The sequence below is a fragment of the Terrapene carolina genome, unplaced genomic scaffold (genome assembly GCF_002925995.2).
Source record: "Terrapene carolina triunguis isolate 2854851 unplaced genomic scaffold, T_m_triunguis-2.0 Scaffold67, whole genome shotgun sequence".
NCBI lineage: Eukaryota > Metazoa > Chordata > Testudines > Emydidae > Terrapene > Terrapene triunguis.
This window is the reverse complement of record NW_020664418.1, coordinates 48,121,010-48,142,751: the sequence shown is the minus strand read 5'-3', so window position 1 is coordinate 48,142,751 and position 21,742 is coordinate 48,121,010. Positions and strand designations below refer to the sequence as shown.

At 43.7% G+C, this 21,742-nt stretch overlaps 1 protein-coding gene across 2 annotated transcripts in view; it reads right to left on the bottom strand.

Moving 5' to 3' along the window:
* Positions 1 to 21,742, bottom strand: part of SMAD3 (SMAD family member 3) — a 109,477-nt gene that overhangs the window by 30,822 nt on the left and 56,913 nt on the right. For both annotated transcript variants that reach the window (XM_026648386.2, XM_024205639.2), the window contains exon 2: positions 293 to 486. In XM_026648386.2, coding sequence (XP_026504171.1) covers positions 293 to 486 — 194 coding nt within the window. The remainder of the gene's footprint in view (positions 1 to 292; positions 487 to 21,742) is intronic.

Genomic DNA, 21,742 nt, shown 5'->3' with positions numbered 1-21,742 from the left:
TATGTCCACACAAATAATATGTTTGGAGCTTGGCAGGAATGCAACCTGCTTAAACTTAGATTTTGTTGATTTGTGTGTGCTGAAGTTTCCCTCTCTTCACCATAAATAAAGATGTAGATAGATGCATTATTTCACCACAAGAAGTGGGAGGGAGCTAGGGAGGGGTAGCTAATAATAGAAACCTTTTGGTTTTAAAACACCACGCATGCTATTTTTATTTTGTCCTGAAACTTTAAAAAGAGACTCCTGCCCTTGCATGGAAAGGTTGAAATACCCAGAATATCCACAATACCTGGAGTCTCCACTCTTTGGTAGTGATAGGGGTTGACACAGACTTCATCTTTCTTCATGTTAAAGGCATACTCGCACATCTCCATGGCACGCAGCTCATGGTGGCTATGAAGGTCTGGCCAACGCCATAGCCGGCAGTAGATCACATGGGGAAGCCCTTTACGGTGGGATACTTGCAACCGGCCATCTAGTGATCTGCATTAAGAAAATAATGATGATAATGAACATGTATGTGTTTTGCTTTTCTTCATCTCAGAGATGTACAGTATTAAAGAAAACTGACAAAAGTCAACAACCGGCCTGGAACTAATGTATATGTAAAAATACATACAAACTATTGACCAGGCTCTGACTGGTGCTGTGCGAAGGTACCCAACAGGAAGGTTGCAGCTAGCAGCAGGAGAATGAAAGATGCCCTGATGTGGCTCCCCTCAAAATCCAGAGGCCACTTCTCTGCAATAGGAGCTGCAAAGAAGTATTCTGGGACACGGCCTAGATATGTAAGGAAGTCTGGGTGTGTGTCAGTTTCTCTGACTCACAGATGGCTTTATTCATTAACAGCCCTGGGGCAGATCATTCATGCTCCTGGCAGAAACTAATTTGGGGGCAAAGAGAACGGTGCTGTGGGGGAGGCTGCTGCCTACCAGAATACAGCACATGAATGGTGCTTCTGAAGCATGATTACTTGCCCTATTGAAGAGACCCTTTGGATAGCTCTAAGAATTTGGCCCTACACATGTAAAGACAATATGTTTTAAAAACATATTAATGAAAGGTTATAACTTTTAAAAAACATAAAAAGACATTATAGTCTATTGCATTGTGATCATCCACAATGCAGATGCAGAATAAAATTAATACAGGCACTCACATTTTTAAATGCCAACAAAAAATTACTATATGCCAATTTCCTACACTTAAGATGCCTAAATAAACGGGGGTGGGTGGGGGGGGAATGAAACCAGAAGACCTGCTCCACAGTCTGTAGGTAAGAACATGAAACCTCTATGTTTAGGGTGTTTAAACAATTATTATTCCTACACTGAGTTGTCCCCAAAAATCTATAAATAAACAGAATTGTTTTCCCACTAAATCCTCTGTCTGGGTTCAGGAAGTAGTGATTTCCCCACCCCAAAGAGTTATAAACTAGCCTAAAAAACAGGCTGGAGGATGGCAGCCCAACAAGACTCTTCCCAAAAGCAGAGCTAGCGGGCCTGTTATAACATACACACACCTCTTGTAAACATCTTTATAACAAAGAGTGATGTAACAAATAACTAATACTGGCTACAGCTGACATGCACTTCATTTGGCAATGTAGCAGAACTCGCAGGTTGCAAACAACTGTATGCAGAAAGCATATAAGGAATCTGTACCACCGAGGGGCCTGCTCTCACAGGTTATAAAAACACCCAAAACCAGTGATTATGTTACAGCCCTGAAATATGGCTTAGAGCCCATGGGGCTTATTTATAGTATACACGTATTTCTTTATGGTGCTCCTCTGTTATTATTTATGGATCACACATTCTCAATGTGCAAAAACAGGGCAAGGGTGTATCCCACTCTTTAGATTTTTCCTTGAAGGGGAGGTCAAACACTTGAATATCTGGCATATTTACCAAATCTCCTCTCAGACTGAGCTTTGCTGCTAACAATCTGCCTCATTCCTTTTTAGGACATTTCAAGCAGGAAATAGGATTTTCAGGTGAAAGACTCAACAGAAGAAGGCCAAATATAAAATGTTTCTGAGGAAATAGGAAGGACTTGCATGTCAGAATAAAGTATTCTATCAAAACCCAGGTGACTGGTGACCAGGGATGGTATTCGGGCACACTGGGGGCTTGATGGAAGGGAATTATTAGAAATGGATTTATCCAGATTCTAGAGCAACCAGTTCAACAAAATCTACATTACCTAAAGTTATAGGGCCTGACTGGGCTTCCAGTGAGATAAATGGGAGCTTTGGCATTGATTTCAGTGGGAGCAGGATTAGATCTTTATTCTCCATCTACTAGTTGATGATAACGTGGAAAATTTCTAAGTCAATATCAACAGGTTCAAAATTATTATTTTCACACAGGAGGAGTTTGTTTATTAAAGTTAAGCAAAGAAACAAGGAATTAAATCAGACCACTTTTTTTCCCCACTTCCTCGGTACTGACAATGTTTAAAAAGTCAGTGTCCGCAAGGAAGGACAAAGTTATTTAGTGTAGTTCACCACATCTGAATGGGGGCAAAGGACAGAGGAGAAAAATAGCATATAGATTATCACAATCATCCCAGTCCCACAGAAAGCATAATCCTGACACATTTTCCAACAATTTCCAATCACTGTTGCCATTACAGCGGCACAGACAGATTTAGATTGACATTAATAGCTGTCTGCTGTACAAACTGAAGGGGAAAGTTAATCCGTTTCCTCATGTGTCTTCACTTCTTCAGCAAGCCTTCAAAGAAAGACAGAAGGTCTAACACAGATCATGCACCACCTGGGAATGACCGGTGAGCAAGGATCTTTCTCCTATACATTTGTCAGGATGGGACAGACTTTTTATACCTACAAGGTGAATTCTCCCATCAGTTGGAGGGAAGATCAATCTCCTCCCAGTACTCCAAGTACCCTTGGTAAAAGATGTTGAGGGGAATAGGGGGAGGTGAGGTGAAGCAATGCAAATGAGTTGGCCTTGTATGTCTTACTCATTTCCTGGATGCCATGTGAGAACAAATGCAAACTTTCACAGAGTTTCCAAATATCCAGCAAGAACAGCCAACAAAAATCCAGGAAAGCTGTGTCAGTCCCTGTTGCTTCTCCTGCCTGTCTGTACTTATATTCCCATTGTGACAGTAGAGCATGTGGTATACAAGAGAGGATGAAAATGCAGGAAGGAGGTTAAGTTTATTTATTTTTAAATCAAGTATCCTTTACCCCATACATGGGTCACTGGATTTTGTCACGTGTTAAATGAGAAACACGCTTGTGTACCCATACATGCACAGTGACTGGTAGAGGGACTGAACCTGGAAGCAAAAGCCTTAGCCTTTGCTGTCTGACTAAATCAGTAAGTCTGCCAGATAACACTAAGTCCTTGTCTACTCTACCGGGATAAGTCGACCTAAGTTACACTACTCCAGCTACGTGAATAACGTGGCTGGAGTTGACATAGCTTAGGTCGACTTACTGCTGTGTCTACACTGCACTGCGTCGATGGGAGATGCTCTCTCATCAACTTACCTTTCTCTTCTCGTTTCGGTTGAGTACCGGAATTGACCAGAGAGCACTCTGCAGTCGATTTAGTGGGTCTTCACTAGACCCGCTAAATCGACCCCCCGCTGCATCGATCGCAGAGGCGTCGATCTCCGGTAAGTGTAGACATGGTCTAAGTAGATGGCTTTGCCCTACCTGGAGTCAGCAACAAGAGATACTAAGCCAGGATCCTGCCTCAATACCCATCTAGATGTTTAAACCATGGTAAACTCAAACTCTGAATAGCTCTATTGTGATTATGTGAAACAACAACAGGCTAAAAACAGATAATTCACAGTGACTTCTTCTGAAGCTCCATATTTTTGTTAGATATTATGCAAGCTGTAGAAAGTGTGTTTGGTATCTGAAGTTACTTGCAATCTGAGTGCTATTTCTGTGATAGGAAAGGAGAAGAGATGGACCAGTCAAGGGTCTTATCTAAGGAAAACCTTCTGAAACAGAGCAGAATACATTTTATTTCAGAACACAGTAATAATGAAAGGCGATAGAGGAAACTCTCCTATGGGTTAATTATATTTTCATTCTTGTGAAATCTCTCTTCAGCCTCTCTGCAAAGGGATTTGGGATGTAACAGCCCCACTGGTGTCTTCTTGGGAAGAACGCCAGCTGGGTTGTAGGGCAGCCTTGCGTCTTCTGTTGCCCCATCTGATACTGGACACTGTCTGAGATGGGATACCAGACTAGAGGGACTGATCCAGCATGCCAATTCCTATTTTCTTATGACTGAGGGGTTTACTGGGCTATAAACATGCTGCTCAGTAAGCTACCACAATCTGCTTAGCATCTCGCCATGTGATGCACTGGAATGATCCAAACAACATTCATTCAATTAAATTCCTGCTACACTGGTCTAAGTTGCTCATGCAAAAGAAATATACTCAATGCACCGTTGGCTTCCATTTTGTTTTTATTTAGTTTATTATTTATTACTAGTTTCTGGCAGCACCCATAGCGTGCTAGGTGCTGTGCAAACATAAAAGAAGGCTCGTTAGGCACGAGCTTTTCTTTGGGGGGAGGGATAGCTCAGTGGTTTGAGCATTGGCTTGCTAAACCCAGGATTGTGAATTCAATCCTTGAGGGGGCCACTTAGGGATCTGGGGCAAAAATCAGTACTTGGTCCTGCTAGTGAAGGCAGGGGGCTGGACTCGATGACCTTTCAGGGGTCCCTTCCAGTTCTATGAGATAGACAGACAGACAGACACAGACAGACAGATCGATCGATCTCCATGGTCCCTGCCATGATAGGATAGAGGCAAGTCTCACTACCAAAAGAAGCAGGACTGAGGAGAAGATTACCCGTATATCCTCCCCTCAGTGCTTGGATGATACTATGATGCGTGGTGGGGAAGTGATTACATTTGTGACCCAGATGGGAGGAGTTAATCATTAGAATTTCTATCCTCCTGTGGCACTGCAAGCTCTGTGTGAGTCTTCTCCCTGTGCTACTTTCATCCAATTCGAACACACCAGGACACAGATAATGCTGTAATGCATCTTCAAGTATTTCTCCAAGATGCTCCTTTCTGTAAAAGGGTTGGAAGGAACACATGGTGCCAACTAGCAGGAGCAGATGTCAATGACTAGAAAAAGGCAGTGGCTTTTGGAACAGCTAACTGCAACAGCACAAAGCCTTTTGTTTTTTAGCTTGCTTATTTAACAATGCTTTCCAGCACAGGAGGTCTGCAGCCTGAGGCATTCCTGGTTTGTACTAAGTAGAGTTCTGCTTGGTTGATATGGAAGGATATTTGGAGGCGGAAGCACTGAAACTGAGGCAGTAACTGGAACATGGGAGCCTGATTACCATACTCAATGGAAGTTTACTGAAAACCTGAGTAAGCAGATTTCTCTCTCTCTCTCTCTCTCTCTCTCTCTCTCACACACACACACGCGCACACACACACACACAGTAGATCTCTCCACTAAGCAGGTGCGAAATCTCCCTCTCCCCATCCCCACCAGTCACCATTCATAAACCGTAACCTGAACTCTAAGCCTGAGATTTTCCAAAGCTGCCTAAGGCATTTGGGCATCCAAATCTCAACCACAGTGGCCATTGTCACGGCAAATATATTCACAACTGAAGTGAAGACAAGTGTCCATCGTGGCCTTTCTCCAGTTCTCTGCTAAGCTGCTCCCCCATCTTCCATTTAACCAGCCTCAGTTGAGCAGCTCTCCACTTATAGGTTGACTTGATGCCAGCCGGGATACTGTTCCACACCCATGGCTACTTGACAGGATCTTCTTTCAGTGCTCAAGCTCCTTAAATGAGGTTGTAATGTTGGGTGATTTTCTCCAACTGCAGTACCATTTCCTGTGGCAGGAAATTATGTTTCCTACCATTGGCTGCAGCTGAACCTGTCAAGTGTCCCAAAATTGTGTGGTAGGACTAAGCAGCAAAGGATGTGGAAACAAGAGTCTCATATGACGCAGACATTTTAAAGGTGGAGCTTTATGTGGTTATTCCAGGCTGTTGCCCAGGAGCAGCACATTTTGGTCTACCCAACATAGCCAGTGTGTATTCAGAGGCAGCAATATAAGAATAAGTGACGGTGATACATGTGAACTTGAGAATGGACCGAGATGTTTCCCCCATGGATCAGATCAGTCATCTAATAATCAGTCATAGGTGGTAAAATACCAAATGAGGGAAATGAGATCTAGATTCCAGAATACAGTCATTACATTTGTATGCTTGAAGAAGAGCATAAGTTACAGTTAACACAACTGCCCAGCGGCATCACCAGAAGTAATATTTTAGACTAAACAGATTTAAGAATGACCCCATAGTTTTTATGTTTTTCAGATTCCCTTTTGTTACACAATTGAGAAAGTCTACTGGACTCAAGAAAGTGTTACTTCAAACTGTATCCAAGCTATTTGCTGCCCCAAAAGTATGGGGCAGTAATGAGTTTTGGTGGTAAACTAAAGAAAACACCTAAAGTAAATATTTTTCACAACCCGCTATAGCTTTCTGCTGACTAAGTAAACTCTGCAAAAGTTGAGCAGTGAGTAGGAGAATGTTGCACTGCAGAATGGGAACTTGGTTTGGAGGACTAATGCATAAAATGTGGTTGTGCTATTAAATTGTTCTCTTCATTGTGAGATGCTGAACGCCCTCTTACCCCCTGAAGTCAGTGAAAACTGAGCATGCGTCCCACCTCACAGGAGGACTCAGGACCTTTCAGGAGTGGGACCGCTGTCATTTCCACTTTTCCTCATTTAGCATTTTCAGGTTTGTCTTAAAAAAAAAAAAAAAAAAACCACAACGGATTGGATTATTCAATCCTTTCCTTCAACCATCTACCCTACAATTATTGGTCAGGGCAAATTCAATCCCTTTAAAGCAAACAAAAGTCAGCAGTGCTTAGTACTACACATGATGCACAGTTGTAGTGAGATTACTGTCAGGGTGGCTAAGTTCAAAATTTGGCCTACTTTGAGTCCATCCTGCACAACACTCCCCCTCCTTGCCACACATACACACTCTCATTTGCAAAGTTCATAACACTTATATCCATTCTCCTCATCTTCCAAAAAAGTCAAATGCTCCAGTACTCCTTACAACAAATAAATACAAACCAAATCTAACTACCAAACTGTACAATAACAAACCAGTGTGCATGTGGAATGAAAAGGGTGAGGGTGGAAAAAGAAAAATTATTTAAGTCCCAAGCTTCCAAGGGGTTCTTATTAAAAACAGCGAGCAGAAGTCTGTTTTTAAAATGACAAGTGGCTTGTCAGTATGCTTTTAAAATGCACCATTACCAAGAATTATATCGACAGGTTGTGTTTTTCTGTTAAGCACCAAACAGGGTAAGTAGCTCCTTACTGACCGCACACCTGGTGTACTCCAGGAAAGTAAGCATTTATTCACATAGAAAAATCTGGCTTTTGTTTGCAGAGACCTGAAATATCCACAGAGTTTCACAGAAAAGTTGGATAAAATCTCAGCTTTCCCTGAATACTGGCCAAATGAGCAACACTGAATAAAAAATGACCCATGCAGCACATTTGTAATTCAATAGTTGATCCCTTGCCATTTCTTTCTCCTCAATTTGCTCAGCATCTCTAAACTTTCCAACATGTGATTCAGCTTAACAATGATATTACTCAATTTCTAGAAACGGGAGTAAACGTATTCTGTTAAGGCTTGCAATGTTGATATATTATGTGTGCACAAGCATATAGGAATCTAATAACAAATTAATACTGCTTCTAGTTAGCACTTCTGACTACCTGACAAACATATAATTAATCCTTATCACATCTTTGTGGGGAAATTATGTATTTGTTACTCCCTTTTCAAAGATGTGAAAATTGAAATGATGGAGGTTAAGTGATTTTCCCAAGGCCAAACATGAGTCAGTGTCAGAGCCGGTATTAGGTCTCAGGAGTTCCTTACACTCAGTGCTGTCTCACGATCACAACTCTCTTTCTATAACCTCAGAGTTATTTCATACTGGTAACCATCTCTCTTATTTGCACCTAGGTCTATCTAAAGGAATGTCTACATGTACAGCACTGCAGTGGCGCAGCTGCACCAAGGCAGCTGTGCTGCTGCAACGTCTCTGGTGAAGACACTCTATTCTAACAGGACAGAGCTCTCCCACTGGCATAATAAAACCACCTCCGTGAACAGCAGAAGCCATGTCGGTGGCAGAATCTCTCCTGCTGACATAGCACTGTGCACACGACTGCGTATGTCAGCATAAATTATGTCACTCAAGGGGTAGTTTATTCACACACTGCGCAACATAAGCTATGCCAACAGAAGTTGTAGTGTAGCCATAGCCTAAGAAACTCCCATTCATCTTGCTCTTCCCACTGAACACTCCTCCTCCTGAATCAGAAAAAATATCCATGGGGTAAATACAGACCCACTCATCTGACACGTCATATATTTTGTTGATCTGTTAAATGTTCTTTAGGTACAAAGCCTCTGACCATTACCAGTCCTTTTAAATTTGCTGCAAAAGGCAGCAGAACCAGTGCAGTTAACGGTGTGAAGGGGTGGCAGGCGACACAGTCTAGAGCCCACACAGGATTATTGCACCTTCGGGGTGTCACTATGCAGTTTTCTGTGGGTCTTAATTCATAACACTGCACAGGGTCACAGCCAGTGGGTGGCACAACTACATGTATCAGCTGGCCAGGAGATCCTGTGCAGAGGCAATGCTACCTACTGGGGCTGCCATACCAGAGGCAAAGATTTTGAAAGATGGTAAGAGAATTCCATTCCCTTTGACCTCACAGGCCATTTTGTTTGCACATCAGTTGCAGCCTGCTTGACACTACAGGAACAGTCAAGCTGTCCTTTGCATATTTTATCTCCCAGAGTCTTCATTACCCTTTGAAATGTGTTAGTCTTGATTTTGGTATTTGGTTCTTGTTTTTTCTGGTCAACAGCTAAAGAAGTACAGCACACAAAGGTGATGTCAGGATCAGATTATGACAGCATGAGTCATTTCTTAAGCTTCCAGCAATGCTAAACGCTTTAGCAGGGGCCTTGGGACCTTATTTTTCAATGTCCAATTTCGGATTCAGACATCAGCATGTTTTATTGGTTTACCATAAACTGTCTGTCCATTGTTACTTTGTTAAATTAATTAATCTTCTGTTGTGAAGATGGTTGATCACTGAGCTGCACCTACTTTGTTTTCCATGCTGGCATCCATTCAACAGGCAATTCTTAATTTAATTTTCTTTAAGGCTGTAGCTATATCTTGCTCATTTCACTACCTGATGGCTATATCCTAATAGTTTTTCCACAGTACTGTTTATTAATCTCTTTATTGTTTGTGCCACTTTGGTATGTAATGTGCTACACTGATGGCATAAGGTGACAGACATACACAGCCTTCTTTCCTGGAGTCAATTTTTATGTATTAATTTTTAAAAATATATTATATATAAAAATATATTATATAGATTATATGTTTATCTATTTTTCCACCTTCCTCCACTGCTAGACAGCAACATCAGTGAGACATAATCTAGGGGTCCAATCCTACATTCCTTATACAGCATCAGGCCCAAAGATGCTAATTTAGGGCTGATATAACTATGGACTCTGGCTTTGAACTTCCCAATTAATAGATCTAATACACTTCCTGGGTTGAATTCATTGACCAGTAGAATATATACTGCAGAGAAGATTGTAGATCTCAAAATATAGCATTAACCTTTGGGAACACGGGGGCACATTTCCCAAGCAGCAAACAGAGCTGTAGACACTCAGCATCTAATGACTGCAACTGAGAACTATGCAGTTAAGCTAGCACACAACGCTTTTGAATTTGCCCCTTTGCTGCTGTTTCATAAACGGCTCTAACTTGGGGCAGCCCATGGTTGCCAGTTATTAGGAATCAAGAAAGTTAACAAACCACAAATACTTTTAATTGCAAAAAGCAAATTTTATTTTACCCAGTAAGTGATCATTTAAAAATCTACCATGCTTTCCACAAGTAGAAATTGGCACAGAGAAGGGGAAGAAGATGGAAATTGCATCCAGAAAGGCTTAAAATGTTCCAATTTTAGTTGTTTTCTTTTTTTTTTTTAAACACAAGATTTTAAAATATATTTAAAATATCAAATAAAATATCAACAAAAGAAAATGCAAACACAAATTTCAGATCTCCATCTACAGTCTCTTGTGTGACTGAACTCCCCTCAGGCAAACCTGACATTTCGTACATTTTTCTAATATCTTAACTTTAGGTACAATACTTCTGAACAGCCCTGATCTTTTTACTGTTTTAACTGTGTTTATTTACCAAGCTCTGCACCAGACTCATTTAAATTTATTTGTATGTTGGCCTGATGGAGGCTGAAGTGGGGAGAACTAGACACAGTGAGAAGTTGTCTCTCAAAAAGGCATATCCCTCTTTGAAAGCACTTTAATGAATGAGCCAAAGCTCACCATTACCTCCCAAAATCACGGGTCTAACGCCAGCCTCAAACTCCTGAAAGTATGCACTCTCATCCCAGCTGCACCAACAGGCTTATTCTGTCAAGGGAGGCTCCAGGCATACTGATGGCTATGTTTACAGGCCATGAGGGAAAGTTCCATAAGGCAGGGGGGGAAAATGTCAAGACGATTCAAACCATTTTGCATAATACTTGGTGCATTCAACACAAAAGTCTTTAAAAGGAGGACTGTGTAATATGCCTACACAATAACACTACCTAGCTGACAAAAATTTAAGGACCAGATCTTAAGCTGCTGTAAATCAGCACAGATCTAATGACTTCCAATGCTGCTATACTTATTTACACCAACTGAGGATCTGGCCCTAAAATTTCTTACTATTTAAACACTCAGGGGCAAATCTTCAGCTGGTGTAAATTGTCCTAGCTCCCCTGAAGTCAATGGAGCTAGGACAATTTACACCAGCTGAGGATATTTCCTTAAGAAGTCAGAAGCAAAACAGAATCCAAGGATTAATATGCATGCTAAGCACTGAAAAAGAAATTACTACATTGCCTAGTTTTCAACTGATGGAGAAAATTGTTACCTCAAACACATATGCTGATAAAATAGAAAGGATGGGTGGGTGATTAGCAGTATCACTACAATGACAATTTTAAGGCCCTGGACCATTCCCCGCTACTTGTGCAATTCCCCGTTTTCAATGGGAACTTCAAGGCTGAGAGCAGCATATGGTTGTTAGGAACCGACTCCTCAAATAAGTGTTTGTGCGTTCTATCAAGTTGGAATTTATCCAACCTTTCCTATGGAAACACTTTGGTGTTTGGTGCAGAGAACACATGTGCTTTATAACAGATATAACTAAAAATGCACTATACAACAGCCTCTATCTTCTTTGGATTAGTTTGCGGCTACTTGAGCTTTATTGCTGTTATTTCATTATATGGTCCAAAAAAAAAGTCACAGCTTCCCTTTCAGTTTGAAAAGTAGTTATTTCAAAATCTGATGTTCTGAGCCAAACCTTTTTTCTTGGACTGAGTAATAGATCAAGGGTAAAATTTTCAGAAGTGCCTAAATCCCATTTTCAAGAATGACATACGCATTTAGGAGCTTACGTTTAATTGAAAGTCACTGGGACTTCATTACTCAGGTGCCTTTGAAAGTTTTACCCCAAATCTCACCTGCTCTACGTTATCTTCGTTCTCAAGCAGCTTTAAAAAGCAACACAGATGTCCAACTATCTGCATAATTCATATGAACTAAAATGCATCGCAAACATGGGGCTTGATCCCACAAATACTTATGCATGTACTTAACTTTACTCATGCAAATAATCCCTTTGAGCTAATGGAGCTATTCACAAGTGGAGTTACAAAAGCAACTCCCTGACCATTTTAATGGAATTAGTTTGCTTTTACAAGTCAACAACTTGCTCTTTTTTCCAAATTAAAAAAAAAAGTGATTACAGAATCTTTAGTCATTTCATTTTAAGCAATTTTCCCCCAGCAAAACAAGAATCAGACCAGCAATTAACCACCTCTTTCTTCTTTTCCAAATGAGTTTTCCCATCTTCCAGCTCACTCTGGTCTTCACCAAGTTGTTAATGAATCAGTTTTGGATGAATCATTTCCTGTGTGTAGACTGCACGCTTCATCACAGAGAAGATTCTCACAGACTTCCCTCTCTGGTCAGATAAACCAGATGATAAAGAACTGCCTCACACTACCAAAACAAGCCTTGAAGTTTCCAAAGAGTTAAGAGCAAGTGCCTGCATGTATGAAAGAGCATGGGATGGGGAGGTGAAAAGGCCAGTTGTGTTAATTTTACAGCTCCAACTTCCTCAATTATGACTCACCATCAATGCAGGAGAAATCTAGTTTCACAAATAAACGTAAAAAGGGGGAACTCTGCAGCTCTCAGATGAAATCTTGTTACGAGTCCACAAAAGTTAACATTTTACAATCTCTTGCCTTTGTAATTACTAGTGAGATGTGGGACTCAAGACCACAAGAGCAAAAACAAAGAATCTTCATAATTTTTTCTCTCTTACAGCTAAGTATTACAGCACACTTCTAAAAGCAGGATGTTTTAAAAACTCTAGCAGATTAGGCAAAGCTCAATGTATAGTAATGAGCAAGGGTATTTTTCTTAAGAGAAGGATCTGGTAAATTCAGAAAGTCTATGCAGGGGTGAGGCTTGGGGAAGGCAGAGTTGAGTTTTGTGAATTATACTTGAATATGGAAAAAAGCTGACTATTCAATACTTGGGTAGTATTAATTGCAGGAAATAGGTGCACAAAATTTCAGCTGAAATGGACACATTTTCCACAAATAGCTGCTTTATCAAAAAGTAGGAAAAGTTATCTCTGCTTACCTGAAAATTTCCTTTCTTCAAGAGATGAGGTTCACAGGTAACAGGTATTTCAGCCTGCTTACAGCTTGGGGGCAGAACCAGACCGTCAGTCACTGACAGCAGATAAGGCCCTTAAGTTCCCCCTAGTTGAGATAATTATCCTTACTGTGGAAGTTCAGTTACAGAGTCTGTGGAATATACTTAGATGAAAAAGCATGGTAATTTCTCCTACTGCAGTGCACAGGAAAGTTCCCCTAACGAAACAAACCCAAATCTTTGGATGTCAATTTCCATCTCTATTCTGTTTGTCTTCAGGGTGGGCTGGATATTTGGACTTTGTTACTTGAAGAAAGGAAATTTTCAGGTATGCACACATATATTTCCCTATTCTTCATTGTGCAAAGGGTGCAGAGATCCATCCAGTGGGATTTTTACAGCAGTGTGACTCCATGGTGGGCATCCAAAATCTTAAAGCTTCAGCTACTGAGTTATGTGAACATATGAGAATCTCAGGCCATGTCTACACTAGAGAGCTTTTACAGTGGAACAGCTACCGATGCAGCTGCACTGCTGTAAGATGTCCCATGAGGCCGCTCAGTGCCAAGGGAAGAGAGCCTTCCCGTTGACATAATTAAACCATCCCCAACGAGTAGCGATAGCTATTTCCACACCATTGTCCACACCGGTGTGTCTGTTGGTGTAACTTATGTCGCTCACTTATGACATATCGACAAAAGGTGCTAGTGTAGACATAGCCTTAGCTTTCATTGGTGGGTGGGGAGGAGAGTCAATTGCTAGCTCTAACGGTTGCAGAGAAAAATAACGAAAATTTAACCCCTGTGTATCCTAAAGGTTCAAACAGCAGAAAGATAATAATAAATGTGGGGTTTGTTTTCTTTCAAATCTCATGATTTGTTAAACCAGTCTCAGTTTTTTGGGGTCTGACTTCTGATTTTGTAACATTCGGGGTTGGTAGTACTGTAGTTGATCTTTGTGTAAACTCCCCATTGACAGCAGTAGGCGTTCAGCTGGAGATGGAGAATAGATAAGTTCATGGAGGATATTTAGACAGACTGGATGGGTGAGGTCATATCTTTTCTGTTGGTGAGAGAGAGAGAGAGAGAGCTCTTTGTGGCTCAAAAACTCTCTTCTTCAGGTCTGGGAAAGGTACTCCCAGCATCATAACAAAATGCAAGGTGGAACATATTGTTTAGCTTAAATAGTAAGTTAGCACATACTGTAAGGGACCATTCAAGGTAGAGTGGCCCATTGATACCTCTGCAATCATAGGGCAAATAGAGAGGGTTAATGGGTTACAGATTGTTGTAATAACCCATAAATCCAGTGTCTCTGTTCAGTCAATGATTTTTAGTGTCTAGCACAATAATGAATTTAAGCTCCCAAACTCATCTTTTGAAAGTGTTGTGCAGGTTTCCTTTGAGGATGAGGACTGATTGGTCAGATGTAGACTGATTGCTCTGTGGAAAGTGTTCAACCACAGGTGATACAGCATTTTTGTCTTATTTTCCAGTGTGAGTTCATTTGAGAGCGTAGTGATTGTCTGGTTTCACCCACATAGTTGTTATGGGGGCATTTAGTGCACTGGGTGAGGTATGCTCTCTCATCAACAGAAGTTGGTCCAATAAAAGATATTACCTCACCCATCTTGTATCTCTAGTATCCTAGGACTGACATAGCTACAACTACACTGCATAACAATTCATGGATGAGAGGCCATTTGGCAAGATGGTCAGGGACACAACCCCATGCTCTGGATGTCCTTAAATTGGTGACTGACAGAAGCTGGGACTGGATGACAGCGGATGGATCACTCATTAATTGCATTGTTATGTTCAATCCCTCTGAAGTGTCTGGCACTGGCCACTGTTAGAAGACAGGATACTAGGCTAGATAGACTATTAATCTGACCCAGTATGGCCATTCTTATACTGTTCCATACATAGCCCTGAATTTATACTTCAGCCCATGGACCATAAATTATAAATAGAATTTGACCCTCTCCCCTAAGAGTCTGACACTCCTGATATAATGTATTTAAAGAAGCAATAAATTACATTTCAATTGATGACAAAATACAACAGATCAAAGAAACAAAGAAATGTTCACTTAATGTTGTACTTTCTGTTTTATGCCACATCAGTATATCCTGGCTTATTAATGCTTAAATGCTATTGAGCCCAAACACAAGGAATTTCAACATGAAGGGTCCTACCAACTGCTACAGAGGTTACACACGTACATGAGGCAGGAAACACAGAAAGAGGCTTTCATTCTATGAAAAATTCCCCTTGCTTCGGGGAGTGTGGGGGGGAAGCACCCCACCCTCAGGAGTTCAGCCCCCAAAACTGATCCATCCTTTGATAACTACAGGGATTCGGGCGGATGCTGCAGAAGCAAACAGGTTCTGTGTCTGCATTGCCTCAGCCCTCCTCCCACTCCAAGTCCTCTACAGCTGCTTGGCATCGCTCCTCCTGCAAAGTCCATGCTGCCCGGGGTCTCTTTATTACTCTTGATAATCTTTATAGCCCTTCTCTGAACCTTTTCCAGTTTCACTATATCCTTTTAGAGATGGGCTGACCAGAACTGCATGCAGTATTCCAGGTGTGGGCACACCATGGATTTATAAAAAGTGTTTATTTTCTATCCCTTCCCTAATAGTTCCTAAGGTTCTGTTAGCTGCACACTGAGCTCAGGTTTCCAGAGAATTATCCACAGTGACTCCAAGATCTTTTTCTTTAGTGGTAACAGATGTGGTGTAAGATGCAGAATTTCTCAAGCTAAGAGTAACTAATGTGGAGAATGAGGGGGGCAATGAGGGGCATGAATAATATTTTATGAAAACACTGAGGCCTGGGCATATCATTAGCAAATTAAGTCTATCCTTTCTTGTCAAGGATTTTGTCTTCACTGGCACCTGCCAAGGGTGTCAGCTGACATCAGATACAAGGGATTAATTGGGAACAAGCAACCAGAAGAGTTGAGCTCATAAGAAACAAAATATTCCATATTAATGCAAATGTCATTAGTAATTAAAACCCAGGGAAGAGCCGATTAAAAAAACAAATACACACACTGAAAAACAACCCCCCTAGTCCTGCCACAAAGAGCCACCCTACCTGCAGGCCAACAAAGGCAGATTGTTCCTAAATTAAATGTTTTTCCAAACTTTTCCATGAGGCCTCCACACAGAACAGCTGCAAACATCAACTGCATCAAAAGTCAGACAGACAGACATTTAAAGCAGCTTTCTTGTTGTCATCCCCATCCTTGCCAAACTAAAGGAATATCTTTTATTGGACCGATTTCTGTTTGTGTGGCTCAAAAGCTTGTCTCTCTCACCAACAGAAGTTGGTCCAATAAAATATATTACCTCACCCATCTTGTCTCTCTAAAATCCTAGGATCGACACAGTTACAACTACACTGCATAAAACTAGAGGAATGTTATTTAATACCTGTACTGGGAACCTCACTGGATGAATGCTTCTAACCAGGACTTCCGAGAGCTTGCAGAGGAGAAGGGGAAGCAGACTCGCTGGTAAATATTAGTTTGTACTGAAAAAGCCAGAGTGTGTTTTAAAACTGCTTTTTATTTCTGTGCCAGCTTCACATCATTCCCAGTCAAATTTGGCAGGGTGGGGAGACATGGGGGAAATGAGGATGCATAGGGAGCAACACTGACTTGGCTTGTCCAGGAAATTGGCAGCCCTATCGGCAAAATTATAAAAAAAGTTTGAAAAGTCCATATTTCTGGGATTTTGTTAATTTTGCCCCCCCCCTTTTTTAAGCCCTTTTCCTTTGGTGCCCCCCAGCAACAGCTCCACAGGAGACTCAGGGGAGTTAATACAGCTCAGAACTCTGTCCATAGCCAGTCGGACTGCCATGTGGAATTGTAGCCAGGTTGGAAGCAGATGGTGCTGTGGAGTGTAATTCATTCATCCTCTCTGTTCCTACTCAACAGCACAGGCAGAGCCTCCACAAACAGGGTCCCATAGAGGTGGAATTCCCATCTTAGCACAGGCAACCTTCTGGGCTTTAATGTTGGTAAAAGATATTGACTGACAGTCTTGAAGACTGGCAGCCTATTTATCCACACAAGTACAGTATGGGCTGTAACAATAGAAGACTGCTCTTCCACTGCCTCACCCTGGACCTGAAATGAGTACACATAGTGGTACGGGTTCACATTGACTGCCAATTACTGCCATTGGTGGTGGTTTCCATGATGTTGACCCCTGTCCTCTGGGAACTATACACAAACCAAGCTCATTTCACAAAGAATTACTAAACTGAATTTATACTCCATAACCATTCCCTCCTATTTACCATTCATCTTTCAGCCCTTGGGAATCACAAAATACTTTGTAAACTAAACACGTAGAAGCATCAATGAATTCATCACTGAAATACAGTCAAGACTGGGGTGGAACCTAGAAGCTGTTAAACAGCCTATAGAAACACTATGCAGCAGTTTAGGGCACGAAGTGAAGAACACAACCTCTGAAACGGACTGAAGCTGGAGGGGAAACTTAGGAGGCAAAATATAATTACCCAAGATGAAATTTAGACAGGAGCCCAAGGCACAGTGTACTTCTGCTAAAAGCACCATGAGGCACATAATGGCAACAAGCAATTAGAGCCTTATTTTTACATCTCCTTTTCCGCAGCACAGTGCACTTGCTAGGTCCCTAGTTCAGCAATGACTCAGAGGGAAGAGTGCCTCGTACTGACTCATCAGGACGACTTCCCTGGATGGGAGATCTCACTACTCACATCTCCCCTAAATAATGACCAAGGCTGTCCCAACTTAATTTGTGAGATACAATGTACATGAGGGAATACTATCTACACACATTGCTTTAATCTCTGCTCGTTTCTACATTGTTAAATGAAAAGAACTGCATTGACATACACAATGAAAACAATAGGGAAACAATGTGATGGCAGTGACAAGCTTATGCAAAAATATTTGGGCAAAGAAGTCAAGACAGCTTTTCTCCCCCCCCCCCCCCCCCCCCCCCCCCCCCCCCATGACTAAGCCTTTGGTCCACACACCCACTCAACCCTCAAAAACAGCCCCATGAAACAAAATTGCTCATTCTAAAATACACAGTCACACGTCCTCCTCACAGCACTAAGTCTATTTACTAAGAGTCTGCACAGACTGTCTGCTTTGCAAAAAACAGAATCCAACTCTCTCTCTCTCCCCATGAGACATTAAATGCTAGATTTGCGGAATGGTTTGACCCATTCAACATACCCTTCACCCCTTCATTTTCTTTATTCCATTCCCTAACCTCTGAGTTCACAGACTCTGCAGCATTGTTCAAACAGATAGGAATTTTGGAAACACTTTTAGCTGCTTCCAGAGAAACCATATCCAATGAGACCCAGTCCATAATGGGATCAGAACCCCACCAGACACAGCATGTTTAAGGAGAATTGTTACAAACCAAGAGGCAGTGTCATACTGTGGAGAGAGAACGAGCCCAGGAGACCTGGGTTCTATTCCCAGCTCGACCACTGACCTGCTGTGTGACTTTGGGCAAATCCACTTTTCACCTCTCTGTGCCTCAGCTCCCCATCTGTGAGACGGAGGTAAAAATCCTTATCACCTTTATAAAAGTGCTTTGAGATCATTCGGTGATAACTGTTAAGTATCATTACTAAAAAGTTTCTAAGATGTGTAGGGAGTTTGTGTCACCTTGAGAGCTATATTATAAACCCGTGCTATACAGACTCTCCTCTCAGAGGAGAGTTTTCTAAAGCACTCAGTTTTCAGAATAATAATCTCTTGGCACATTGACCAGGGAAAACATGCTCATAGCGTGTCAGGGTTTAAACACTGGTCTGTTACAATAAAAAAAACTGTTACTTACCTTCTGTAACTGTTGTTCTTTGAGATGCGTTGCTCATGTCCATTCCATTCTAGGTGACTCACGAGCAATATCCTCGGAGGGGGCTCGGAGTTCATGGTCGCGGCTTGCAACACTGCTCTACCGAAAACAGCATCATCCTGGGACTGCTGGACAAACGCGTGGATGGACGACCAGGTGGCCACCCTACAGATGTCCTGGATAGGCACCTGGGCTAGGAAAGCTGCCGAGGAGGTTTGCACCCTGGTTGACCAGGGAGTTACGAATAGCAGCAGCGAATGCAGGCGGTGATCCAAGATGAAAGTTTTTGAGCAGACACCGGACGATCTTTCAGTCTGTTGGCCATTGCAACGAAAAGCTGCACAGATTTGCGGAATGGCTTGATCCATTCAACGTAGAGGGCTAGCGCCCTTCTGACATCTAGGGAATGCAACTGAAGCACGTCCTCCGACTTACGCGGCTTTTGAAAAAAGACAGGCAGATAAATGTCCTGGCCCATATGAAAGACTGTACAGGACGGTTCCAAGGTAAGTGCCCTAATCTCAGAGACCCTGCAGGCTGAAGTTATTGCGAACAAGAACACAACCTTCCAAGAAAGGAGGAGGAGAGAACAGGAAGCCAGAGGCTCGAAGAAGGGTGTCATGAGCTGGGATAACACGAGATTTAGGTCCCATGGAGGCACAGGGTCCCTGACGTGCAGGTAGAGGCGCTCAAAGCCCTTGAGGAACCCTTTCCCTCTCATGTCTGGAGGGATCTCCTCCACTGCCCCCAGCACCGGAGGTTCTCGACCTCTTGCACAAGTAGTTGCTTATGAGAAGAGTCCCTGAAGAGGGACGGGGAAGGGAGGAAGGGTCGGCCATGAATTGCAGAGTGTAGTCCGAAGAAATTATGTTAAGCATCCAATGGTCCGAGGTCAGCCACGACCAGGCCGACAGGAAGGGGCATAGACGGTCGAGGAAAAAGCAGGGGGGTGGGTCCTGGGCAACGGCTGGGGCACCGTCCTCAGGCGCATCCTCAAAATGCCCATTTCAGGCTGCCCTGGTCTCTGGAGGGCCCAGGCTAGGCAGAGGAGCGGGAAGATGAAGGGTGCCATCGCTTAAACCCCTTGTGTCTCTCCTTTTTGTAGGAGCTGCACCGGGGGACACCCCATGACCTTGACAGAGGAGGCGGAGGCCGGGACAGCTTTCTAGCCTATTGAGGGGTGTGCAGGCCCAAGATCCGGAGGGTGGCATGGGAGTCTTTAAGGCCGTGGAGCCGTGCATCGGTTGCTCCGAGAAGAGCCCTTGCTCCCTCAAATGGGAGATCCTGAAGGGCAGTCTGTGTCTCCTGGGACAGCCTGGAGGACAGTAAACAGGAGCTGCACCTCATGAACACTGCATAGGAGACCACCCTGGAAGTAGCTTCCCAGGCCATCTGGAGGGCGCCTCTCACCACTGCTTTGCCCTCGTCTAGTAAGGTGGCAAACTCCTGGGCTTGGTCCTGCGGAAGGCCCTCCTTTAACTTGCTCATGGAGTCCTACAAGCTGAAGGTGTACCTGATGGTGAGACACCCAAAATGGCAGGCTGGCTGTTGAATAAATATTTCTGCCAAACAAGTCCAGTCTCTTGGCGTCTTTATTTTTGGGTTTGCCACTGGCCTGGCCCTGCCTGTCTCTTTCGTTGACGGCCGACACTACCAGGGACCCTACCAGATATTCAAAGCCCTTTGCCAGGAAACAATATTTCTTTTCCTCTTTGTTGGAGGTAGGCAGAATGGATGAGGGGGTCCTGCCACACCGACTTGGCAATTTTAAGGACCTCCGCTAGCCCCTCAACCTCCAAGTTCAGGTTAGCAGTCACCCTTTTGAGCAGGGCCTGGTGCTCTTTGAAGTCACCAGGGGACGGGGAGGGGACGCTGCTTGCCTGTGAGGGGGCCACCATCGCCTCGTCCAGAGACGACAAAGATGACTGTACCTCAGGGGGAGGAGCAGTTTCCCCTTGTCTGCCAGGGGACGGCTCACTGGGCATTGGGGCCCGCTGCGCCGTTCCCACATAGGACTCGGCACTATGCTCCAGTGCCGGCAGCAGTTTGTCCGATGCGGTCTGAGAGGAATGGAGGGAGTACAGGACCAGCATGATAGGTAAATCCTATGGGTTCCAGTACTGCTACTGGGCGGGCTACTGCCCCTGCTGCCATGCTGCTGCCGCTGGGGCCATGCCCATCTTGCAGGCTGTTGGCAATTTGCTTCTCCTACTTGAGGGGCTGAACTCTCCCTCCGACTTGGATCACTGCCCTTCTGGCGACCAGGATGGAGCTGTAGATGCCTGAGTCTGCTGTCTGACCCTCGTTGGCGACCGGTAAGGAAAGGGTGAGGAGTGGTGCCTGCCCGAGGAGCAGTATCAGAGAGTTGGAGACCGGTGCCATGACCAGGAACGATCCCACACCAAGGGGCATCGACGCCAGGGGGACCACTTAGGCGATGGGGATCTGTGCCATGGCGATCTCTGACGGGAGGCCCAGCGATACTGTGGGTACAGGGATTGACGTCGTGCCTAGGGCGTCCAATGCTTCGTAGGTGGCGACCTTGGTTAGGGACCTGTGTCTTCTAACCGGAGACCGAGGCCGCAGCACCAGGGTCCTAGGCTGCGGGGACGGGGATCGACGCCTGCGGTCCAGGGACACTCCATTGCTTTAGAGGGAGGTCCCATAACCGGCTTGCCCTTAGAGGTCTGCGCCTTAACCAGGTCCATCGCCTGGCCTGACGTCTGCAGTACCAACTGGCCTACTTGCTCCTTGGCCACTGGTGGCCCTACGAGGGGCCGAGATCCCCTGCCACTCCTGGAAGGCGGATCCCTGACTGGTCTAGGGGGTCTGACCACAGCGGTACCTCTGTGTAGCTCTGAGGCGGCCACGTGGCCTAACACAGGTCCTTTGCCCAAAGCCCCCTTGTTCTGCAGTGCCGATGGGACCTTGGGCTTCAGCCGCTTCTTGGGCACCAGCGAGGGGAAATGGTGCCAGGCGGATTCTG